Source organism: Meles meles, chromosome 12, assembly GCF_922984935.1.
Source record: "Meles meles chromosome 12, mMelMel3.1 paternal haplotype, whole genome shotgun sequence".
Taxonomy (NCBI): domain Eukaryota; kingdom Metazoa; phylum Chordata; class Mammalia; order Carnivora; family Mustelidae; genus Meles; species Meles meles.
In genome coordinates, this window is record NC_060077.1 from 78,884,348 (window position 1) to 78,910,682 (window position 26,335).

At 46.0% G+C, this 26,335-nt stretch overlaps 1 protein-coding gene across 4 annotated transcripts in view; it reads left to right on the top strand.

Annotated features, from left to right (window-relative positions):
- The window catches only part of NEDD4L (NEDD4 like E3 ubiquitin protein ligase), a 333,633-nt gene that overhangs the window by 173,233 nt on the left and 134,065 nt on the right, over nucleotides 1-26,335 (top strand). For all 4 annotated transcript variants that reach the window (XM_046024976.1, XM_046024977.1, XM_046024978.1 and 1 more), the window contains exons 3-5: nucleotides 15,559-15,640; nucleotides 18,286-18,324; nucleotides 20,821-20,874. In XM_046024976.1, the coding sequence (XP_045880932.1) occupies nucleotides 15,559-15,640; nucleotides 18,286-18,324; nucleotides 20,821-20,874 (175 nt within the window). The remainder of the gene's footprint in view (nucleotides 1-15,558; nucleotides 15,641-18,285; nucleotides 18,325-20,820; nucleotides 20,875-26,335) is intronic.

Below are 26,335 nucleotides of genomic sequence, written 5' to 3' on the forward strand. Positions count from 1 at the left end.
TGGTCCCACACTGGCTGATGTCGGTGCCATTCTGCATGTGTGCACTTACTGTTTTCAGGCTACCGACTTGATAAAGTGGGGGTAAAGGGAACTAATTTATAAAAAACAAGAACATGTCTTTGAATTTGTGTTTGATGATGCTCAAGTTGGATTGACTCTCAATCGAGCCACAAGAGAAGGTCAGCGGGGTACCGGTATCCCACCGGCCTCGTGTAAGAGCACAGAGCCTGGCTGAAGGATCGCATCTCCGATTTTTCCTCCGTATTTTCTTGAGAACTGAATTCCTGATGGGTTTGTGTTATTACAGGGTACTCGTAACCGTTCTCTCGTTAGACAGTGGTGTGTTTTTTAAATAGGCAAGAACTGACTTGCCTTTGCTCTGCTCTCTCTCCTTTCCCCCCATTGAAATAAACACAAAGCAGTGCTGACTGGTTAATTAAAATGACAGGTAGGCCTTGTAGGTTGCCCTTCACAACCCCAGTAAACAAGGGCAATGTCAAGTGTTAAAGACCTTGGCACCCAGTAGAGGTGAGGCTGTACCCTCCTCGTGCTCTCAGGGCTGATGGGATAGTGGGGGCGGAAATACTGACCTGAATGAACCCATTGTGCTGGCTCCTGGAGAAACAAAGAGGGAGAAGTAGAGTCTCTTTGCTTCCCAGAGTAACGGGGTGGGGGACCCATGAGCGAGTTGCTAGAAATGCAGACTGCCCTGTTCTACCTCAGACCAGAATTGGAAACTCAGGGACTGGGACTCAGCAACCCGTTTTTGTCAGCCTCCCAAGTGATCTGATGCCGCCCCAGTTTGAGAACCTCTAGGAATTCCTAATCCCCAGGTCACAGCCATTGTGGTGATGCAGTGTGCTGGAGAATGGACCTGTTCGCACTTGAGCCCTCTTCATAGTGCTCGTACAACAGACAGGGCATGTGTGGGTATTCTCAGTTGTTCTCGCTCATCTTTCCTGTGGGCCGTCACCATCAGGGGATAGGCACTGCCAAGCGAAAGCAAGATCGAAGCCCTTAATAGGTACCTGGAGAAAGGTGAGGAGGAGACTTGGTGGGATGAGCCATCTCGTGACAGGATGTGGGGTGCAGATGAGGAATATTAGAAAGTTTTCTTGGTAAGTCTCACCAAGTTCCTAATTTTTCATAGGAGCACTATCTTCTGTGACACAAGACTTCTTATGTGCAGACTTTGTGCCCATGTACGCTGCCTTCTCTGGCCTAGATAGTTAAATAGATCGAGCGCATTTCTGTTTCTGCTGGGGTATAAAATACTGCTTAAATAGTAGAGTTGAGCTGTACGGTTTTCAAAAGAACTTCTTTGGGGATGATTTAGCATTTAGGTTTCACGATCACTTAGGATCTCTAGGACTTGTAAGATTGAAACCTGTGTTCAGCCAGCTCAGGATTCTGTTGGCGGGGGAGAGGGGGACTGAAGGAAAGTTCTGGAAGGAGAAGGTGGCTCTCCTCTCCGATGTTAAGTGGGAGAGCTGTTGGTATTTGCAGGGATTTCCTGATAGCCGTGTATGCATCTGTTTAACATGCTTACCCTTCCCAGAGAGTTTCTGCCTCAGCTACTTCTTGGAATTCCTGTCTGTTTCACTTCTTTGGAGTTCTGGAAGCTTATAACACTTCGTGCAAACCAGTGTACAGAAACATTTAGCGTGGATAACACCTTTACAGGCAGGAATGAGTTCTGCAGAATGTATGAGTGAATGTACAAGCATATTAGCAATAAATTGCTCTTAAAAAATGTATGACTTCTGGGTTATGCTAATTACTCAGTTAAATACATAGGATAGCTACTTAAATATTTAAGATCAGTGAAGACTGACAACTTGGAATTATATGGTGTGGTAAATTTGAAAGTATGCGTTTTTATACTGGGGCTATATTGTCATACAGATTTACTACCTGTGGACATTCTTCTGGGACCTTTTTTTAATGAATCAAATGCAACCATGATTTATTGACAAAGACCAAGTGTGCTCTCAGCAGTAGTAAGGCTGTGTGTGTGTGTGTGTGTACAGGCGTGTGCAGGCATGTGCACTTTTTTTAAACAGACGTGTGCACATTAAAAAATGTGTTTTCCGGGTAGAATTTTTGTTCATGGAACCATGTCTGGGACTGTGGTGGGAGGTAATGAATGGGGAGATGATTTCAGTCATAGAACTGTGTTCAGCCAGAGCATCTAAAGGAGTACTTGAGGTTTATATGAAGTGAACCAGAGATACGTGTTTCGGGTTTGAGTAGATGCTGTATTGGGATCCTTCGAATTAGGGCCCTTACGGATTTGGGTTATTGTCTTCTGTGGGGCTGGTCCTGGGGCTGTGACAAACATGACTAGTCAATAGTGGTCGAAGGTAAAGGATTAGAAGTACCTCTGAACTATCATGACAATGTGGAATTAGTGATATATGCAGCTGTGTCTGCTGTAATGGTCTTGTGTGGCCCAAGATTTTCCTAATGTTCTGCATGTTGAGAGACAATACCACCATACTATTTGAGGGCAATCAAACTCACTTTAGCTTTTTTGTTCCATTTATAGTCTGGGAAGTTCATGTGTTTTGATCAATGGATTATTTGGGGGGTATTCCTTATATTAAGGCAGTAAACCCCCTAAACTTTCCAAACACTCTGAAGCTGTGGCATCCTTCCTGTGTGTGTATGTGGTTGGTGGGTGTGTGCATGTGCCCCCCCCCACCCCCACTTCCTGAATGACCTTTTCAGAGGAGAGACTCTTGTGCAAAGTCTTGTCTCAGCAGTTTGGAACATGGGTGCTTTCTGTCACAAGCACACAGATTTGAATTGCTCCCTCCCTTGAATGTGTGTGGAGGACAACCCTCGAGGCCTTTGGCAGAATGGTTTCATAGAACCTCCTAAAAGGATATGAAGGGAGGTGCTGTGGCTCGGTGATTAAACATTACCTCATTGCCATGGGCCCTACAGGGAGATGCGTGCTGTTAAAATGATGATGACGCCTAGCTGGCCAACAGGACATTGAACGGAAATTAGCATCCTCCCTTTCACTCCGCTTCCTGTGTTGTATGACTTTCTTTCAAGGTTCTTTGGGACCTCTTTGCCCTCTTACTTACCTTCTGGCTGTTAAATGAGAGATTCACGTTAAAGTTAAAATGCCTTTTCTCCCACCTAGTTAATAGGCAGATATATGGTATTTTTAACTTGGATTTTCTAGTTGCTGCCATGTGGGACCATTGGTGGAGCGGGGGAAGCCGGAGCCCACCAGTTCTGTCTCCCTTCCGTCTCAGCATCCCAGCTAAACAGTAACACCTCTCTTTCATGTGGAATATATGGAGAAATGAGAGGAGGAAAAAAATCACGCATGGTCTCATTAGTGCAGTAATAAACACCATTTTATAGTTTGGTGTATTTATAATGCAATAGTTTTATTTGCTTTTTTAGTTGTAATACATGATTTTTTAAAAATACCATTTTAATGGCTGCATAGCATTTCATGTGTACACATACATATGAGGGCATTTTTTCCTTATTCATGAAATGGGGATACTAACATTCTCTTTCCCAGGGCTGTTGGAGGGATTAGAGACCATATATACATAAGGCTCCAAGAACCATGCTCTTCACCCAGGCGCTGCTTGGTCAGTGTTACTGGAAGTTACTACTTCGGTTCATAGAAGGTATTCCTGCATTTCAGATCGTCTTGGAATAATCATAAAAATTGATGAGCGGGGCGCCTGGGTGGCTCAGCGGGTTAAAGCCTCTGCCTTAGCTCAGGTCATGATACCAGGGTCCTGGGATCGAGCCCCACATCGGGCTCTCTGCTTGGCTGGGAGCCTGCTTCCTCCTCTCTCTCTCTCTGCCTGCCTCTCTGCCTACTTGTGATCTCTATCTGTCAAATAAATAAATCTTTAAAAAAATTGATGAGCTTCTTTGAGTTCTTGATATACACAACCAGCTCCATAAAGGAAACACACCTGTATTACATAAATACATCTGACTTTGGTGTCTCTGGAGGGGAGGGGAAGACAGCCTCTTTAAGGGCCCCTCCTCATCTGTCCCCTGCCTCCCACTTATTTGACCTTCCCCAGGAGTACCCACCAGAATCCCTTGCCTCTGGTGGATACTCGGTGACTGTTTGCGGATGTAAATCATTTATTAGTTTCTGAAAAGGGAGCGGTTTTGTTTTCCCCTCTCCTGTGGCTTTGTCGGCTGTTGCCTGCTCTGTTAAGTCATTACTGGAAAGAAGTGTTTTTCTTAACCTTTGGTAGTTGCATGTATATGGGGGAAGAGACAATACACTGCAGATACGGGCAGGTTGTAACTGTCACTTTCTTTGGCAACTGTATTACATTTCAGTAATTTATAGGTGAAACAATTTTCTAGCAACAACATGAAATGAACGATAATTATACTGTTACAGCATAAGAAAACATTGGTTTTAAGTAAAGGGTTTTTTTGTTTTGTTTTGTTTGTTTTTTAACAACAAAAAGCTTAAATATTTTCAGGGGCTGTTGCGTGTCTGCCTAGATATAAAGAAAACTATTTGTGTGTTAGAGACAGACAGGTGGGCCTGCAGTAACACTCCTCCCCTGCCAGGTTCCCAGAGTTCTCTATGGTCCAAGTTTGGGACCTCCCCAGGGGACTGGTTGTAGATCGCAGGGGACCAGGAGAGTCAGTCTTGACTAGTGATTAAAGGCTTAAGTGACAGGGAAGGTTTTAGGACGGGGTAAGCCATGAGTTGCTCCCAGTGGCAAAATCATAACAGAAGTATCAGAAAGTGGGTTTTTTTCTTTTAGCGGTTTCACAGAATACACCTAAGCTGTAAAGTTTTAATGCCTCCCTTAACCTACCTCAAACCAACATGAGAATTCATTTGTCTGTCAACTGGATCGCGGCTGCCCCGTGTTGGTTGAAAGATTGTATAGAGGAACTCATTGCCACTATTGGTGGCGAGTGATACATTTCACGCCTTTCATTGTCAAGGGCTGGAATGTATATGCATATTCTTTCAAAAGTCTTCAGTACTCATCCATTTAAGGCAATTTTCTGGGTAGAAACAAATTTTTTGAAGCCCTTATGGGTTTGTTACCATAGTGTAGACGAGCCATGAAATTACAGGTTTCAGTGCCTTGTCAAAGAGTTTATTATGGTTGAAACATATATGTAACTACTATTGGTATTTTCATGACTTTCTGCAGTTACAAAAATTGTACTTCCTGGGACACGTGGGTGGCTCCATCAGTTAAGCGGCTGACTTTCAGTTTAGGGTCCTGGGATGGAGCCCTAAGTTGGGCTCCCCCCGCTCAGTCAGGAATCTGCTTCTCCCTCTCCCTTCGCCCCTCCCCTGCCCATGCTTGCACACGCACACACACACACACACACACACACACACACTCTCTCTCTCTCTCTCTCTCCTCTCTCTCTCAAAAATAAATGAAATCTTAAAAAAAAATAGTACTTGCTCACAGTAGAAAATTTAGAAAAAAAAAGTCAAGGAAGAGAATAAACATAACTCACAAGCGTATGTAGAGAGAACAACTGTTGACTTCAGCTCCGTTTTTCTCAACGATTTTTATGTTACGTAGAATTTTTAGATCCTGCTTATTCCTTAATGTTACACCATGATTATTTCCTCCCATTTACAAATATTACTTGAAAACACAATTTTCATGGTTTAATATTCTAGCACGTGATGATACCATAATTTACTCAATCATTTCTCTGTTGGACTGAAAAGTTTTTTCTAATTTCTCTGTACGATGCTGTAATGAGTATCTTTTCTAGGTAAATATTTGCTTGCATGTCTGATGATTTCCTTGGGATTCATCCTCAGAAACAGATTCGTCGAGTTAAAGGCATCAGCTCTTTAGATGGGATACGTGCTGTCGTGTTGCTGTCCAGAAAACTTGGAATACTTTCTTTCCGGTAGTACTCCGATGTCTGCCTCTTCCGAAAGTGTTCCCTCGTTTACATCTTTGACAATTTCTTAGACTAAAAACTTCAGTTTCGACAATATGGCTAAAGTTGTGTTTTAGTCTCACGCTTTCTAGGTAGTGTTTTTCCTTACTTTGTGCTGTTATTACAGATATCAGTACTTCACACAGCACTGCTGTAATAGTCAGCCGCAGAAAAGAATGAGGAAAAACCTTCAACAAATAGACTTTGCAGTGAGACGTTCTCTGGGTTGTCTCAGTCTCTCGCGTAGATACATCAGGTAGTCAAAACAAACTTGATCTACGGCACCACGTTATATACTACACTGGCCCTCTGTTGTTGGCTAAGAGGGAAAGAAGACACGGCCCTTTTACAGGTAGTCCCGGTGACGTCTGAGTAACCTCATGTTACAGGAAAGAATTATTGCTTCCTTCAGGCTGTGGTTGTGATGTTTCCCTTAGAGGAGAAAAATGGTTAAAAAATGAAGACCTTTCTCGTTGTTTCTCTGATATCCAGATACCTTGGAAGGACGCTTTGATAGCAGGGAGGGAGGGGACAAGGCAGTGTCATTCCAACCCAGCTGCAGCCTATGGTAACCCATCTCGAATGCTCTGCCCGGCGGAGGCAGCCCTCTGCCCTCCTGCCTCCTCTAAATGTAGGGATTTCAGCAAAGACTGTTCAGTCTGACCAAAATCAGTAAATGATCTGCGCGGAAGGATTCGCCTTAACACATCCTTGTTCGTCATGGACCGTTTGAGCCAGTCAGATGGAGAGGGTCGAGCCTCACTCCGGTCATGTTGTCTCAGACTGCTGGTCCTCGTGGGCGCTGCTCCGGGGGGTGGAGCAGTGGGCAGGCCCAGCAGGTCTTACGAACGTTGCTCTCTGAGAAGCGGCCACGTCTGCGCTGTCTGTGCTTCCTGGTGACGAAGGTGGAACCAGACCCATCTCTGAACTTTTGTTTCTTTGTGGAAACCGGAGCAGAGGCCTAGAGAGAGGGAAATGCAGTTCTTCAGCACCGGGCCCTGCGCTGAGGACCGACGGACAGCAATTTCGATGGTGTTTGTTCGGCAGTTTTGCAAAGTCAGGGTGGCCTTGTGACTGAGGTTCCTTGGTGACATCTCATGACAGAGCAGGTCCTTGTGGATTTTTTTTGGTGAGCATCTTGGCGCTTGTTAGACTCCGAGAGATTTCATTCCAGCGAGCAGGGTCTGTCTTCTAGCCACTGACTGATTGCCTGTGGCGTCTGGGGCTTCGATGATGACACTTTCTGTTTCTTCCCTCAGAAAATCCGTCATCTGTGTGCGCAGCTGCTGGGTCTCGTTTGTGAGTGAACAGCCCGCGTCTCCGAGGTCGTTTTCTCTTCTGAACTGTACAGAGCCCGTGAAAAGTGCAGAGGAACCCCGGCGCCTTTAGGATGCTGGCTTGTCCAGTTGAGACCTAAAGATTTGGAGGCCAATTCTTTTTTTTTGTTTTTTTTTCATTTTATTTATTTTTTCAGCGTAACAGTATTCATTCTTTTTGCACAACACCCAGTGCTCCATGCAAAACGTGCCCTCCCCATTACCCACCACCTGTTCCCCCAACCTCCCACCCTGACCCTTCAAAACCCTCAGGTTGCCCCAACCTCCCACCCCTGACCCTTCAAAACCCTCAGGTTGTTTTTCAGAGTCCATAGTCTCTTATGGTTCGCCTCCCCTCCCCAATGTCCATAGCCCGCTCCCCCTCTCCCAATCCCACCTCCCCCCAGCAACCCCCAGTTTGTTTTGTGAGATTAAGAGTCATTTATGGTTTGTCTCCCTCCCAATCCCATCTTGTTTCATTTATTCTTCTTGGAGGCCAATTCTAACTAAACAACTGCTTGTGTAAATAACACTCAGTCGTTAGGGTTCTTTGAGGACAGACGGGAGCCTTGGGTGCGTCCTTGCAGACTTGGACAGAAACGCGTCTTCGTGGGCAGGACACGGAATACGCCAGCGCCTCTCGCGCAATGGCCTCAGACTTCGAGAGCTGCACAAAGGTGGTGCCTTGGGGCTCATGGGCCTCCCCCCAGAGGGTAGAGCAGCCATGCCAGTGGGCACATCCCACTCCTCCGTGGCTGATGTCGCTGGCCCAGCAAGGGATTGAAGCCCTAGTCCCGTCCTGTGGCCAGAGCCTGCACGCCGTCACCCGGGCCCAAAGGTTGGAATTGGCACGCGTGCCTCTCCCCTCTCCTGACTGCCTCACCACCTTCTGTGAGCCACCCAGGTGTTTCCAGTACACCACTGGGCCGCTCCCAGTCCTCTGCTTTGGGTCCTTACTACCTCTGTGTTTAGACATTTCTCAGTGCGCAGTGCAGAAGCCTGCCAGCATGGTCCTTCCACCTGCTGTTTGCTTGTAATGACTTCGGTCAGAGAAACTTCCCCTGGGACGCCTGGGTGGCTCAGTGGGTTAAGCCAATGTCTTCAGCTCAGGTCATGATCCCGGAGTCCTGGGATTGAGTCCCATATTGGGCTTCCCCTGCTTTGTGGGGAGTCTGCTTCTCCCTCTTCTTCTCCCCCTGCTTGTGCTCTGTCAAATGAATAAATAAAATCTTTAAAAAAAAAGGTATCTTCCCTTTCCACAACCCCATGATAACAGTGATGTCGAGGCAGAGGCAGCTACAAATGAATGAGTGCTTACTGTCTGTCCAGCACTATGGTTATCTCAGCCCTCCTAACTGCCTCCTTACAAAAGGAAGTACTGCTTGTCTCCCCATTACTGAGGGACAAAGAGGACACAGGAGATTTCCACATACAGCTACAAATAAGGGGGCCAGGTTTGGAAGCCCCCCAAACCCTCATGGTGATGCCCAGCTCTTAGTTGCATAGAAGGCTCCCTGTGGTTTGAGCTGGGGCTTCGTCTTCCTCCCAAGCCCTCCGGTCTGCAGCTGTGGCAAACACCTGGCTCCAGCCTGCCACTGGACCTTTGCTCATGTTCTCCCCTTCGGAGAAATCTCACCTTGCTCTTAGTCCTCCCTTCTTGGCCTCCCAGATTGGTCTCTGGGAGGGGTGCCAAGATTGCCCAGTGCATGGAAGTCACGTGGGACATTTGACAGATGCAGAATCCCAGGTCCCAGCCCTGGAGGTTCTGATCTGGCAGGCCTGGGGTGGGGACGGGTAACCGAGGTGAGCATGAGGTCAGGAACCATGGCCGTGGAGTGCTGTATTCCTGGGTACTCGGCACACCCTGTCTGAATCATTGCTTTGCTTCTCTGTGCCCGGTTCGGATGGGGTAGGGACAGTGTCTTATTTCCACTGTTTGTCTCCTTGCCTGGAATAGAGTAGGCAGTCAGTAAATAGGGCGCTTGAATCCTATTATCAATTTGTTGTCTCCTTCAGAGGCTTAGAAAGTGGTGCCTAAATCACGTGACTGTGCAGAGAAGGCAGAAGGCTGTGAAACAGACTTTCTTTTCTGATCCATAAAGAACTGAGCTGAGTAAGGGAAATGTTCATGCTGGCCCTGAGTTGTCCTGCACACCAGCCATGAGGATCCGAACTACTTGCGAGGAGTGGATTCTGAGCTCAGCTGTGAACACCATGAGCCCCTTGTCTCCCCCCAGATCCGGCAGTGTGAATGAGGAAGCCTGCGGGTGCCTGTGCTGTGGTTGGCCGCCCCCGTGCCACGAGGAGGTCGTCAGGGGCCAATCAGATGAGCAGTCACAGCAGAAGTTGGGGTCAGAAGGCACAACAGAGGAACTTAAAAGTCTCACAAGAGGAAAGAACAGAATCTACAATCATGACAGCTGTCATTTATGAGGCACTTGTACCGTGTGTCTGGTGCTGACTAGGTATTTCTATCAGTACACAATTTTATTTTATTTTAAGATTTTATTTATTTATTTGACAGAGATAGCACAGGTAGGCAGAGCAGCAAGCAGAGGGAGAAGCAGGCTCCCCACTGAGCAGGGAGCCTGACGTGGGGCTCTATCCCAGGACCCTGGGATCATGACCTGAGCCGAAGGGAAATGCTGAACCGCCTGAGCCACCCAGGCACCCCTAATACACAGTTTTATCTGATTATCACAGTAACCCTCTGAGTTAAAAACTGTTCCCATTTTGTTCGAGAATGGTCTGAAGGTCACTCAGTGCTGGTGAAACAGATTAGAAATGCCAGTGGAAGCGGTCAAGGGTGTCAAATGGAGAAGCAGGGTGAGGGAGGGAGGGATGTTGTCTTGCCTGCTTCCCTCTGTGCCCTACCTATTCTGTTTTGTTTGGTTATTATAAAAGTATTATGTATTCATGGTTACCAGCAACAAAATCTGCCAGCCGTGTATAAGGAGTAACGTGAAAGCCAGAACTCTCTGCACCTGCTCCCACACCCGGTATCTGCTCCCCACACTGGGACCCTCTAAGGAGCTGCTTCTGTGTCAGGAAAAGGCTCCTCGTGGAACCTGGTGGTGCTTCCCCCACCTCGGAGTGGGGAGGCGCGTCTGAACTAAGCATTAACCTCGGGACTGAGTCGGCCTAGCAAAGGTACAGAGTGCGTTGAGGATGTGGGAGGTAGAACTTCGGAGGACAGAAGGATCCCCCACAGCTGCCGTTTTTATTGGAGGGCGTACGTGGGGTCAGGTGTGAAGAAGACTCTGGAAGCTGAGTTCTCCCTTTCTCCACTCCTGCAGAACATCGTGTTCAGAAATGAAGGCCCTGAAGGGACGGCTTTTCCTCCGATGTGTGGGGGGTGGCGTGACCCCGGGAGCCTTCATTTCCCTGCCCTAGACTCAAGGGCACAGACACAGTACACGGGCCTCTTTCGTTGGGCTTGTTGTTTAGGTCATGTGTTTTTCCTAGCAGGTGGGTTGGTTAGAAGCTGGTAATGTGTACAGGAAAATTTCAGCCCGGTGGTGACCAAAAGTGGTTTCACATACTCAGAACTGTGGGCTTTTTTACCCTTTATCCTCTGACAGAGAAAAAGCCTCTTAGTAGAGATCAGGGCTTTATTCCTGATTCCTCCTGTATCTTGGGTCGTTAAGCTGTGTTTCCTTAGGATGGACTGGGCTGTAACGTTACCATGAATGATGAGAAGTGAGTCTGAATTGTTCTTGAGATTCAGAATGTTCTAACTAAAGGGGATCGTGTAGTCCAATTATTGTTAAAGATTTTAAAATTTAGTTTAGACAGCATGTGAGCTGGTGGGGGGGAGGGGTAGAGGGAGAGAATCTCAAGCAGACTCCGTGTTGAGTGTGGAGCCCAACGCAGGGCTCTGTCCCTCAACCCTGACATTGTGACCTGAGCCGAAAACCGAGAGTCAGGCACTTAACCAAATGAGCCATCCAGGCGCCCCTAAAACTTTTCCCCCCAATTACAGAACCCTGCTCCCACCCAAATTCTAACATGGAAGCCCCAGTCTGTCAAACAGCCGAAGGGGGTCATGGTAGCCTGCAGTTCCCCGGGAGTTAATGCAGAAGAAAGGCCCTGTGGCGGCTGCAGTTTGAAAACCACTGATTGAGTCTAATCCCTTTATTTCAGAGAGAACGAAAATTGAGGTTCTGCGTGTTAAAGTGACTGGTCCTAGGTGTATAGCTCGTTATTTGGGGGCGTTGAGAAGATAAGATCTCGAGGTGTGGCCTTCCCCAGAGGGAGACAGTCAGGCGACTTACTCTTCCTGCAGATAGACAGCAGCAAAGATAAAAAATTGGGTCATAATAGCAGCACAGTACAGAATGTTTTCCGACTTGGCAGAATGTTAGGAGCTCCTGCCCCTAGACGTTCCTCCAGCCAGCTCCCTTGATGGCCGGCCGGTAGCGGGTGACAGCAAGGCTGGCCAGCGTGCCCTCGGGAGTGCTGGATTCTGGAGCAGGCACGGCTTACGATGCCACCTTGGCCAGTGATTTCTCTCATTTTCTCATCTGAGAAAAGGTGCCGACTTCCCGAACTTGCACTGAGGACCCAGTGAGCTATTGCGCATATCCCGTGGGTGCAGGCACGGACTGGGTGCTGGGCCTGTGGTGGTCGTGCCGCTGCCACTTGAGCCCACAGTCGGGGTAGTAGGGATTCTTGTCTGGGCTGCTGTAGCATCTTCCTGCTCCCTTTCTGGTGCTCAGTGCCCCGTCCCTTGTCTCGGCATCATGCCCTAGCGTTCACCTTGCTGAAATGGAATCGTTCCGTCCTCCTCACTGAGCTGAGATCAGTGGGATGATTCCCAAAGGCTCCTTAACGATCTTGGTTGTTTTAATCATTTTTATTGTTGTTGTTCGCTCCTTTCCCCAGCTCACTGACTCTTGTCCGCTCAGAGCAGTGTCCTTGGGATGTAGTTGGTGCTCAGTAAATACTGTTCCATGTGAATAGTACAGCGGAGAGGGAGAGAGAACTGGGACTGTCCCGCCCCTCCCTCCCCCCACCGCCCACCACCCTTGAACTTACTGCCTCGTCACCAGCGAGCCCATCCTGTGCCCTGCACCCCCTCCCCGTGTCCTTGCATCTCACCATCCTTTCCTCAGCTCGTTCGCACACTGCTGGATCTCTCCATGCTGCGCTCTCTTCCAGTTGCCTGTTGATGTTTCCTGTGGATGCCTAGTACTTCTCGACCTGGACGAGCGCTCACGACATGCTTAGACATGCCTTCTCTCATGGCTGAGACCCCTTGTCCCACTCAGAGACCCCACTCTCAACTCCCGGCTGCATGTGTCACTCGCCGTGAACTATTCAGGGGATTCAGAGCAGAGCGAATAAATGATTAGAGAAGGATGCATGTACAGCGCTCAGACAAACGCTTGTCTCTGTTGCTGTGATGTAATAGGCAGCGCCGTGATGACCGAGGGCCATGAGAACGAGATGGCAGTCGGCAGAGTTTATGGTGTTTTCTGTAGTACTGGAGAGTGTGTGTGTGTGTGCGCGCACGCGCACGTGTGTGGGCATGCACGCACATCCCTGTGGCGTGCTCAGAGCCTGTTTCTAAGATAACAGATACCAGACCTTGAGCTTTTTTAGGCAATAGCTTGGTGGCTGGAAATAGAAAATTAGTTTCTATAGCTAAAAAATACTCTTTTCAAATACTACCTGGAGCAGTGGTTCTGAGTGTGTGGTTCCAGGATCAAGAGCAGCAGCATCAGCAGGACTCCATCACAAATACTATTCTAGGGGCACCTGGGTGGCTCAGTCGTTAAGTGTCTGCCTTAGGCTCAGGTCGTGATCCCAGGGTCTTGGCATCGAGTCCTGCTTTGGGCTCCTTGCTCTGCGGGAAGCCTGCTTCTTCTCCCACTCCCACTCCCCCTGCTTGTGTTCCCTCTCTTGCTGTATCAAATAAATGAATAAATCTTGAAAAAAATTCTAGGGTCCCACCCCAGATTTACTGGATCTTTGTGGTGGGGGGGCGGTCTTTGAATTTGGGGCCCAGCAGTTTCAGCTGCCCCCTCGCCCGAGTACTGATACGCCAAAGTCTGAGAGCCTCTGACCTTAAAACTGCCTTCTGATTCATCACCTAGGCTGTGGTTCTAATTAATTAGGAAGGTGTTCTTGGGGTCTTGAGGTTCTAGCTCTGGATTCATCTTTATTCAGAGTCTGAGTATCCAGATAAGAAGTAGGTACGTTGGGTTTGATATTCTTTAATCAAATAATATGATAGTTTATGGATCAGAGGCAAATAATCGACTAATTCCTTTTTTAAAATCAGAATATTAAAAATATTTACTGATAATAGAATGTTATGATTTTGTTGGCTGGTTTTTCAATTTTTTTATTTTTTGAAGATGTGTTGTAGCTTCCATTAAGATGCAATTTATGAGTAGTAAATACTATATATACCAACAATATTCTTCACTGACTTTGGATTTCTGTTTTGGATATTGGATTATTACCGAACTGTGAATTTTAGCAAACCTTTCTCTTTCTTAAAAGGATTTCATGGCATATTTATTGAGGTACTGAATAAAAATCATTCTAAAGCATTTTATGATGCACTGTAATCTTTGGAAATATTCTAGAAGTTGAAAAAAAAAAAAAAGGTTAATAGTCATGGCATAGCCACTAAAGGGTAATTTTCAAATGAGATAGAAATCAGTCATTAGTTACAGGTAATTAATCAGATGAGTGAAAATTTGGGAGTTGAATACATGAGAGCCCTATCTATGATTTTCAGGATTTCCAGCGTGAAACAGAAGAACCTGGATTTGAAACCCTTAAAGAAGTGACAGTTTGACTAGATTTGAGGTGTCCCAGGCTTAGTAAGACTAGAACATGTGAATGGACTTAGACTCCTAGTAGAAACTCTACAGTGAGTAGTCCTTTTAATATACTTGTAGCTGTAAGTGTTCAGTTATCTAGCCTTTACCAAAATCTGTAACACTGGACAAATCTCTCTTGATTTCCTGCACTTCAGTTCTTTGGGTTTTGAGTTTTTGTTTTCATCTAAAATGATAGGTGTTGGTTTAGATGAACAGTGCCTGTTTTACCTTCATTAAAGGAACAATCCTTTTTACCTATATAATGGAAATCAGAATATAAATAAGATACAAACTAAAATTTTTTTGGCTGGATTTTACTTTTCTGATAAAAATTCTATATGCCTTTTAATAATCTTTCTTATAATCTTTTCAGAATCTGTGTTTAGGAAAAGAAATATGGCAGATTAGTTCTTTTTTTTTTTTTAAGATTTTATTTATTTGACAGAGAGAGAGGTCACAAGTAGGCAGAGAGGCAGGCAGAGAGAGAGGAGGAAGCAGGCTCCCTGCAGAGCAGAGAGCCCGATGCGGCGCTCGATCCCAGGACCCTGAGATCATGACCTGAGCCGAAGGCAGCGGCTTAATCCACTGAGCCACCCAGGCGCCCCAGATTAGTTATTTTGAATTAATTATCTTTAACGTTAGTGTAGGGCCTCCCAGGTAGCTCATTTAAGTGTCGGACTCTTGATTTCGGCTTAGGTCATGATCTCAGGGTTATGAGATAGAGCCCAGTGTTAGGCTCTGTACTGGGCATGGAACCTGCTTGAAATTCTCTCTCTCCCTCTGCCCCCTGACCCCCAAAACAGAGTTAGTATATGTTTCATAATATTTTTTTTTTGCTTTTATTTTTATTTTTAAAAAGATTTATTTGAGTGAGAGGGAGCGTCTGCAAGCAGGGGGAGGGGCAGAGGAAGAGGGAGACGAGCAGACTCCCCACAGAGAAGGGAGCCTGATGGAGCTTGATCCCAGGACCCCAAGAGCAGGAGCTCAGTGAAAATGAAGAGTTGGATGCTTAACTGACTGAGCCACCCAGGTGTCCCCCTGCCCTTAATTTGAGAGAGATTTTTAAAAAAGAGTTTATTTATTTATTTGACAGAGATCACAAGTAGGACGAGAGGCAGGCAGAGAGAGAGGAAGGGAAGCAGGCTCCCTGCCTCGCAGAGAGCCCGACACAGGGCTCGAACCCAGGACCTTGGGATCATGACCTGAGCTGAAGGCAGAGGCTTTAACCCACTGAGCCACCCAGGAGCCCCTGTTTTTAAATAAGCGTCATTGATTGGTTGGTAGAAACTTTTCTTGTATATTTCCTTAGTAGGCATGTTGAACATATTACTGCTTAGTTTGTGGAATTTATATAAACTGGGTCATTAACTGATATTTGCATTTGCATTTAGGTTTTTGTCTTTTTTTTGTATTTTTTTTTTTAATTTAAAGTATAACCTCATTAAATCTGAAATATTTTCTTACAGTGATCCATATGTGAAACTTTCATTGTACGTAGCGGATGAGAATAGAGAACTTGCTTTGGTACAGACAAAAACAATTAAAAAGGTAGGTGTCCATCTTTTATTAAACTTCATGTAAGTCATAATTTAATCGAATTGAATTAAGTACTCTGGCTCTGTAGAAGTTTATATTTTAAGTTTGGCAATATTTTTATTGTAAGCATTTCCCAATATTAAATCTATAAATTTAACATAGAACAAGCTTTTCAGTAATAACCCAAGATATCCATTCTAGCTTTTAGTTAAATGACTGTAAAAGCGATATTCTTAAAATAAATATTACTATAATTAACAATTTTTTTCCCTACAAAGAATACAGTAAGACAAGGAGTTGTTCTTTTGGCTCGTTGTTTATCATGAAGTCATTTAAAGTAATTTAAAATACATTTAATGAAATGGAGTCGCTTGTGTAATTGGTAGACACAAAAGAAATTGTTTAACTTGAAGCAAATACTACCAAAGAAAGCAAAATATTTTGCCTAGTTACATGAGAACAAGTGAAAATAGAAATCAAACTATATATTTACGTGTATCTGTTTTCAAAATCTTCATTACATGAGTTCATTAAAGATTTTTCCATAATTATAATTCATCCATCAGCATGTTTCCCGTGTGTGTGTGTGTGTGTGTGTGTGTGTGTGTGTGTGTGTAAAAATCTAAGTGTTTACTCTATATTTGGGGCATTTATTGAAGATGTGTGTTTTTTATACAAAGTACTGTTTTTATCTGTGCTTCACTATTCTCTATCAATTACTATTTTCCGTCCCCTTGGGGGTGGGTAGATAGTCTTAGTGTGATAAGCATTTCCTGGAGAACAGGATGGCTGGAAAAAATGCTAACTCTCCTGCCATTGTGCAGGCACCTGAGCTCCTTGAGTGGGTCATTCTGTGTAAGGAACAGCCATTGTTGCTCGTCCTCCTCCTGGCATTGTGAGTGGCATTAAAAATCTGTTTTGCAAACAAGAGCCGTGTTTTGATTAGTGGGGAGGGCTCCGCCGAAGCACAGAGGCCATTGTTCCTGGTGTCAGGCGCTGTCCCTGTTTCAGCCGGCAGCGAGCTGGGGGCTCCGCCTGGTGGGGCCGGTGCCCTGCAGCGCAGGCCAAGTGGGGGGGGGGGGCGGGCGGGGTCCTGGGCGCCCGGACGCAGGGGGGAGCGGAGAACCACAGCCCCTGAGCCTGGACTGGAGTCGGGACTGGAGATACCGACATGGCTTTTGCTGCTCGGGGCGGGCCGCTGCCTCCCTCCTCTCCCGCCGAGCTGGGCTGCTCCGCCTCGCTCGCAGCTTCCCGGTTAGTATTTCCGTGCTGCGCGCTCCGTTTGCAGTCGGAACCGCTGTCCTCCTCCTGCCTCGTGGCCGGCTGCCTGTTCCTTCGTGCGCGCAGTGGGCTCACGTCGGTGCGCTCTACCCTCACCTGTCTTTTGCCTCTTGCCGGGTGCATTTCTGGGCAGCCGGCGCGCCGGGCTGCATCCGCCCCCGCAGGCCCCCCGTCCTACCCTGCGTCTCCTGCTGCCTGCCTGGCACCTCTCCCTTCTCTCCTCTCTCCCCCTTCTCTCCTCTCTCCCCCTCTCCTCCTCATTCCTTGTAGCCCAGGCTCCATTCACAGTAGAAGTATGAAGCCCCGTCCTTATAAGACTGGATTCCCTCTTGAGTTGTGGGTGGGCAAAGTGCTGATTTTTTTTTTTTTAAATGCCAGTTCCCTGTGGCGTGAATTGTGTGTGTATGTTGTTTCTAGGGTCTATTTGTGTTACATCTTTGCTGCTCCATGGACTCCGATGTTAAAGGAATTCAGTTGATAAAAGCAAATATGGTTCAGATGAAAAAAATACCTGTAGCCTTCGGTGAAGTGGTGGTTTTTCAGTCTGTCTGTACATAGGATGTTTGAGAGATTATTTATTTAAGAGTATTATGCATGTCCAAATGCATAAACACGAATATATGTATTCTTGAACAGTATGTTTCATTTTCGTTTCAGAGGATGCTTGGCAGCCCATCTTTTGTTCATACTGAGGATAGAAGTACCTGTTTTGTGTCTTTGAGATAGATATTTAGATAGATTGGAATGGAGATGAGTGGGTGGATGGACAGAGGAATGGATAGAAGGATTGAAGGATAGGGAGGTGAAGGTTTTAAATTTGGGGGGAAAATCCACTTCTGAGTTATAACTGGCAGGTTTTTTTTTCCCCATGAACTATAATCTGATCTTCAGTATTGTTCTTACAAAATATTCTGCAGATTTCAGCATTTATGTAAATAGTGAATACTTTTCCTTTCTGCCACCTGCTTCCTTACTCTCCAAAACAGATTTGTGGTAGGTCAAGAGAAATGAATTCATTTCCTTCTTGATGAAATAATCATATGAACGTGAATTTCTTAAAGAATTTCTTCGTATTTTTCATGGTGATGGCTCTAGGTAGGTCCCTGGCAGTATTCCTCTGGTTGATAGCATGCAGTGTATTCTTTTATTATCTGTGAATTATCTTTTTCATAAATACATCCCTTCCTGTCTAGTTTGGTTTATAGAATAGTCTCAGATAATTACTAAATGCTTTTTATGGCCATTTTAAATATCTCTTAGCTTTATTTTTAATCACACACAAAAAACGTTCAACCAAATACATGGATTGCATTGTCCTAGTAACTGTTCGTGTTTCAAAGACTGGAAAAGATATCACAAGATCATTTCTCTTTCAGACGCTGAACCCAAAGTGGAATGAAGAATTTTATTTTAGAGTAAGTTTTTCATTTTTGGTGGGGGTAATAATTGTTACTGATAACTAGGGTGGTACCACAATAGATTTATACTGAGTAGAAGCCGTTAAATTTTTATGTGGAATTCTTTTGAGAAATGGCTGCATAGTCACATCCTGTGGCCTAAATTTTTCAGAGACTGCCTAGTAGTAGCAAAATCTGGACTTGTTTCATTTGGGGGTGTTTCAGAGAAGTAAAAAAAAATAAAAAAAAAATTACCCATGTGCCATTATTTTACCTTTTCTACTCACATTTTTCCTTGAAAAATAAGGTAAAATATAATTAAAACAATAGCTTAATTATTTCTCTGAGACATGGGTTATGAATGATTTTGGAGGTAAAATAAAACAACAGAGGCAGCATGATTTAAAAGAAGCCCAAAAGTTACCAGTCACGTTCTAGTTAGGAAGGGAGAGTTTTGTAATTCAGACCTGTGATGTGTGTGTACAAGTGTCATATAAAACTATTTCTGGACTTTAAATGTCACTGGAATAAGTAAAATTTCATCAACCTTGTGGGTTTAACACTTAGAAGAGCTATATGTAAAAATGACAGTTGTGTGAATTAATGGAGATCACTGTTCAAGGAGTTTTTGTGGTGGTTGCTGTATTTTTGGGTACGAAAATTTGGGAAATGCTACAGTGCTCATCTGTTGAATGGAGAGAAAGGGTGTCTCCCCCCCCCCCCCGCCTTCAAAATGAATATATTTTGCTTGCATAGCTGTGATATTAAATACTTCTTCACCTCCAGAAGTGCCCCAGATGAAATCTTCAGATTGGTATAGATTCCCAAAGATCAACACTACCATTAGACCCATTACAATTGGTCCCGATTTCTTCCTTTCACTTGCAGTAGTATTTTATGTGTTCCAACCTTGGGTCACTATCTACAACACGTGTTTTTTTCTCTTTATGTTCAGAGCTGAAATACAGTATTGATATTTTAATACTTGGTGGATCTTATGTGTAGCCCCTACCTACCAGATGCATTTTAAATTACTCCGTGAAGCCCTGACAAGCTAATGGGCTAATGGGGGCAGATGGATGTTATTGGCCCTTAGTTAAGTCTCAGACACAGCTTTCCACTTGTAAAGGCCTTAGACTCCTTTCAGTTTAACACCTGGGCCACATTTATGTAAATTTTAGTACATCCCAAGATTTTTTCAATTTACCTTGGCAATAGCAGTTTGTAAACTCTGTTTTTCTTGGGTTTTGAAAAGGGGGGGGGCTTTGTTTTATTCATTGCACAGATCTGAATTGAGTGCCCATTGTGTGCGGGTCCGGTTGGGGTCTGTGTGGGTGCCTTGATAAGCACAACCTTCCTAGAGCTTCAGGACAGATACGAGCTTATCACACCCTCCCCTTCCCCCCATCTGTGTGCTCTGTCACTAAGGGGAGGGCAGCCCCGGGGCCAGAAGCCCATGATGCTCTCCGTGCTCAACTGTCCAACTTTATTTTGTTTCACACTCCGCCGCGGAACAGTCCAGACTCCCATGACCTGAGTCCCATCTCTGTCTCTACCCCTTCCCGCCTTTGTGATCTTGGAACTCTGCCTGAAGACAGACATCTGTTGTGGGTTCCTTCTCTCTTATGAAGGAGAGACAAGTCCTCACTGGATAGGGTTGTTTCCTTGCGACATTGTCATTCAGAAAACTTAACGGCCATGTGTCGCATGTGGTTGGGACTTAGTAAATGATAACTGAGTGATTCCTGCCATTTTGGTGGGGTTTTGGTAAAGAGCTAGGAAGAAGCAAAAGGATGCTGAAAGCCCCAGGAACTCTGACCCCAGAGTTGCTGGACGTGGGAACATCTTTGATTTCTTTGTTCTCTCTAATTTCAGAGCGTGGGCTCTGGGGACAAGCAGGTCAGACCTGGTGGAGGGGGGGTCCCAGTTGCCCCTTATACTGCTCTTGGGCTTCTGGGTGGTTCCTTCACCCTCAGAGTCCCGGCTCCCCATTTGCAAAACTGGGATGACAGTCATACACCATAGGTCACTGTCAGGATTAGATGAGGTTATGTGTTTTTGATACTTAATAAGGAGATAGCGTCCCCCAAAGGAGCATACAATAGTAAATAGCCCCATTTACTGTTCTCTTCATTTGTATCCCAGGTTGTCTCATCAGAATGATGGGCCTGAGAGATTTTCTCAGGCACAGACCTTTGTGAACGTGTCACCTTGGTCTCCATCCCTGTCGGAGGGGAGATTCAGAAACTCTCTAAAACTATTTGAAATCATTTTCGCAGCTGAAAGCATCTTAATCTTCTAATACGCCTAAATATTAGGCATAGAATAATCTAGAAATCATAGCAGAAAATGTGATTTGGTAGACACAGGATTACTAGAAGAGTAGCAGGTTAATTACTTAGATGACACGAATGATCTGAGTACGTTATAAAGCATTTCATTCTGTGTCTCTTATTTTATCCTTTGAATTATTTCTGCCCATTTTTGAAAATACTGTTTTTGTCCCCTTCATAGGTAAACCCGTCTAATCACAGACTCCTGTTTGAAGTATTTGATGAAAACAGATTGGTAAGTGGGTCCCAGTTCTTGATTTTTGCTTCATTTTTTAAAAACTGGGTTTTAAAGCAGCACGTTTGAGGACTCTGTTACCTGTGTTATACTCCTGCAGTACATCCCCTCCCCGGCGCCCCGAGCCTCTCTTCGTCCTACTACTATTTCATGATTCTAACAGATACATTTGTATGGCTAGGGCAATTTATTTGTACATGTGTATGTTTTCATCATTGTCAGTATTAGTGAAAATCACAGTAGTGATACGTCAAACCCTACGTCTCTGCTCTTACATCTGGCATGTAGTGGTAGGCAGACCTTTAAAGAGGCCATCACTCATGTAAACAAACCTTAAATACAAGCCAGACTACAGCCCTTTCACCCATTCAGTCATGAATCTATGGTGATTCTCTTTGGGAAAACAAAAATGTAATTAACAGTATATAGCAAAAAGGGAATCTATATTTAGCAGGCAAAATTAAGCTGCATTTTAAAAATGGTACTTTCTCAAGGGAAGTACATGGAAAATACCTTTCAAGAACCAAAGATATGCCTGAGGCATAAAAGTCACAGAAATGTATACACACACACACACACATTGATAGGTAAAAAAGTGGACATGTTACATCTATCTCTATAATACATGTAACTAAGATTTCATCTTAAAAATGGAATTTCAGCATCACATGTGGCTTTAAAGCATTTTGGCAGAATCAGCTGACTAGAATGTATTCGTCAGGCACCCACAAACCAAGTGTTCCAGCTATGAATATGAGCGTTACTTTGTCCTCTGTAAGCCTCTAAGGAACTCTCAGATGTGGTGTTGTGACTCCAAGTTGTCTGTTAGTTGTATCCAGATTTACTTTTCATGAAACTTGTGTATATTTCTTGGTTAAAAGGAGTATTCTTACGAAACAAAGAAAAAAAAAGAGAAATAGACAAAACATAAAATAGACTCTTAATTATAGAGAACAAACTGAGGGTTGCTGGAGGGGAGGGGGAAGGGGAGGGGCTCGATGGGGGCTGGGGATTAAGGAGGCCGCTTGATGAGTGTTACATGTAAGTGATGAATCCCTGAATTCCACACCTGACACTGATATTGTCCTATCTGTTAACTTACTAGAATTTAAATAAAATCTGGAAACAAACAAAAAGGAGTGTTCTTACAAACCCTTCTTGCTGCTGATTTCAGCTGAAACTCCCACGTCTTTTGAGTAGCTTAAATCTAATATAATATTTTTGAAGGAGCCTTATAGTACATCTCATTTAACTTCCTGTCCTTGCCCATGAGACAGGTGGAGTCTAGAGCCTTTAAGGAATTTAAACACAGCAGCCAGTGGTAACAGCGCAGTGGAATCTGCCATTCCCCTAAGTTCTCAGGCCAGAGGTAGTGACTAACCAGGCCTTTTATGCTTATTATGAAACTCAGGAGTGTAGTTAATCTCCTGGGCTTGGTATTACTCTCCAGAATGGAAAGCCAACAGATTCTGGCCTACTATACCGATGCCTTTTCTGTTAAAGTATTCGAGTCCTTGGTGGCTTTACATTGAACTCAGCGTTTTGTACCTTGGGTGATGAGTATTAGCAAATAACTAAATCACTTCTGCTGTGTGTATGAAGTTATTTTTTTGTTAAATTGAATGAGAGTCTGATGAGGGTGCAGTTCTTAGCACTCCCATCTCTTCTCCAGCAAATACTGAGCCTCGCAGTCCTGGAATAGAAGTCAGTCTCTGAAGACCTATCAGGTACACCTTCAGACTAATCCTGATTCTCTAGTTTATTGACTATAACAACAGGTTCCAAGGTGAAGAGAGGTTCAGATTTAAGGGGAAAATGCCTGTTGACGGATGTGTTGTAATTCATTATTTAATTTTCTTTTTACTAAGAGAAATTTGCTGTTTAAAAAAAATCTGTTTCCATTTTCATTACTGAAACAGTGGCTCCTGTTGAGATGACCTCACCATGGAACCCAAACTAGAATTCCAAACCCAAAAGGGCTTTGACTGCAGAGCTAAGAAATCATGTGTGAATACACACTTCATCTGAAACATTGTGTTTTATGATACTAATAGGTAGCTTTGCCCCAGGCTACTTGCTGAGTTGGTGCCGTGTCCCCCCCCCCCCCCCCCCCCCCCCCCCCGCCCAGCACTGAACACCCAGTGGTGTTTGTTCCTGGATCCGATCGTCATCCAGCTAGATGGTACACGACTGTAGTGGTCCTTTGCAGTTGGAGCATGTCAACGATTTAGCTTCCATTTCTCTCGTGGAGATCAGTTTTGGCATTTAACGCACAGGCCTTTGGAAAACAGGTTTGCACGAATGTAAACACGGGTTTAATCCTCCACACCCTTAATTCTAGAGCTGTTGACAAAGTCATGCTTTGTGGATTTTGAAATAAACTTTTTGTCACTCTCTGCAGCTTTTGGTATTTTCCCCTCCCATTTTTTTTTTTTTTAAACTCCCTCCTAAATAAGCTTCTTTGTTAAATCACTGATGTTTCTGGACGTGGAAAATAGTAAGCTTGAAGCCCACAGAATATATCCAACTTGACTACAGATCTGATGACAGGTCTTTGAACGTGGACCTTTATTACTTGGGTCCTTTTTGGCCCTTCACAAAAATGGTAAGATTCCATGCTTGTGATAATATTGCTGACTCTCTCTGGAAAACAGTCAGCTCTGGGCAGCCTTCTTCCTGTATGGTATTTAAGTTAACTCACTATGAAAACCACATTCACACCCTTCCTCAATTTTCCTTCCTTTTTTGGTGGGGATTTGGGGGGAGGGTTCTCTTGTCTGGCATACAGGAGAGAATGTTTTCCCCAGCTGGGCTCCTTTTCTCTGGGACTGACATGTCTGACAGTCCTATTATGAGTGAGATCGCCCCCCCCCCCCCCACACCCTATTAAATGAAAAATACAGTAGTAGGAGGCAGCCAGCTAACTGACAGTGTTGTTAGTTGTCCCTCCCTCCACTTAGCTATTTTGTTCCTTGTAGATCATGGTCTAATTATTTAGCATTAAAGGGGCACTCATTCTGTGGGGTGTGTAATCATATTTATAGTACCTTTTATTAGTTTGCATTCCGTCGTGGTAGTGTGGTGATATCATAAATAACAGAGAAACATAATATCCGATGCTTGTGAAAGGATTTTCTTAGAGCCAGGGCATTTTTCCTTGTCGTCCTTGGGTTTGCTAGGGGAGGAGGGGGAAATACGGTGTGTGCTCCTGTGTTCAATGCTGAGTGTCGGGCATTGGTTAGGGAGTCCGAGTGCCCTGCCTCTTCGGAAAGAACTGTCCGGTGAACTTGATGCCGTCTAGATTTATCGCGGCATGGCTTGGACTGTGTTGGCTGCCTTCGTCAGCTGTGCGAGCTCCCTGCTGGGGCCACTCCTGTCTGATGGAAAAGCAGCAGCTGGGAAGGTGCTGTTTCAGGCTCTTGCTGTTTAAAAAAAAAAAAAAAATGAGAGCGAGAGAGGGGGGAAAACTCCAGTAAGTCCACAAGCTGGCATTGGAGGGGGAGACGGTGGTCATGTGGTTCTGGCCATCCTACCCTCTGTCACAGTGCGGATGAGAGCTTTTTGCTCTTATCCAATCATGCCTGGAATGCCGCTTGCCACTTGGGTTATTTCTGCTATCTGTCGCTCTTGGTGCCGCAGTGCTAACGGTTTGGCAGATGGGACACTTTTTCTTGGAGTTTGTGTCTTCGGTTTTTGACTTCTGGCAGCGCCCAGCGTGTTGTTGCCGCTCGCCCTCTCCCTCCCTGCCCCCCTGGGCACCATGGCCCATCGGCTTCGGTTTCATTTTGGCTCGGGACGCAGCAACACAGCCCCCGAGTCTGAGATCCTAGACCAGGAGAGGGAAGAGGACTTTTTCATGGCATTCCACACGCTGCCGCGGAGGAGCGGCCCGCACCCCTGCGCCCAACACGGCGCGGAGGCCGGCGGGGGCCTGCGGGAGGCCGTGGGCGCGCTCAAGCGCAGCACGTCCATGTTCATCCCGCAGCTCCTGGGCCCGCTCGACGCGCGGCCCACCCGCAGCTCGTCCGTGCAGATCTCGCTGCAGCGCAAGGCGGCAGACGGAGCCCCCGACCCGGGCGTGCCACCGGAGAGCCCAGAGGGCGACGGGGGCTCCGCGTGTCAGGCCGGTGGCCCGGAGCCCCCAGAACCGGAGACCCTCGGGGGCTCGCCCCCGAGGGCTGCCCGGGCTCCGGGCCCGCAGCTCAACGGCACGTGTGGCCGCGAGGAGGTCGAGCCGAGGGCCCCCCGGGGCCCCGAGGGGGGCGGGGGGCTGCGGATCCAGCACCGCGCCTCCAGCGCAGACGTGCGTCAGGTGAGGCTGACGCCCTTCGGGGCCGACGGCCAGAGCAGCCCTTCGGCGCCGGAGCCCAGGCGCTGGTCCCTGCAGCACGTTCCGGATGCTTCTGGAGGCTCCGGGAAGCGCTGCTTCGTCTTCCAGTTGCAGCAGCCGCAACCCGGCGCTCCGGGGCCGGGCGGGGACTTCAACTTCGGTTTCACGGGCACCAAGGGGGACAGGCTGGTGAGGTACCCCCGCATCCGGCTGGAGAGGAGCACCTCGTACCCCACGCAGCCCCGCGCCGAGCGCGGGAGCCCCACGGAAGAGCGGGGCCACCCGGAGACGCCGCCTCGGGGCCGCAGGGGGGCTCCCGAAATCCACAGGAGGAACTCGGTGGAAAGGACTCCACAGGGGCAAGGCTGCACGTTTAAGATCAGGCAAGATCAAAATGCCGGGCAGCAGCACTTCAGAATTCTCGTGACCCGCGGGCCGGACGAAGCCCCCCAGAATCCCGAGGAGAGTAACGCCAGCAGCCCTGGGTCCACGGTGGCTGGCGCCCCGGTAAGTTGGCTGCGTTCGCGTGTGAGCGCCGGCTCCGAGGGGACCCAGTCAAGCCCAGAAAGCTGCTTCTGCAGGCGAATTAAAACAAACTTCATCCTCCTCCTCTCTGGGAATTTCCCTGCTTCGGGCCATCGTAACAGGGTCTGGCTGAGTTGTGGAACCATGATTTGTAGCCCCATCTTTTGTAGAAGCCCATAAAACTAGTTAGTGTTTAAGACGACACCATGTGTTTAGATCCTAAAAGTCAAATAAGTGTTTTGAAGAGCGACCTGATCCCTGCCCCCTCCTTGCCCCCTTCTGAATAAAAGAATTTTTAAAAACTTAGTACTTAAAATGAATCTGTGTGCCCCAACTTGTTGCCCTTGGAAATTCATTTAAAAACTGCTTGCATGTGTAGCCTGTGATACTGTTTCATTTAAAAAAATAACCAGTTTTCCTAAAGGTGACACAATGTCATAAAAACTTGAGTCTAGTCTCTGAACAATTAAGTGCGTGGAAAGTTTGATCAGTTCTTCCTAATGGCCCTTTTGCTTTGGAGGGCTGGCCCTTGTTATATAATTTATTGTCTTTGGGTTTTTGCCCCATTAAGTAATACTGAACAAGAGTAGTCATGCTTGTGGGGAC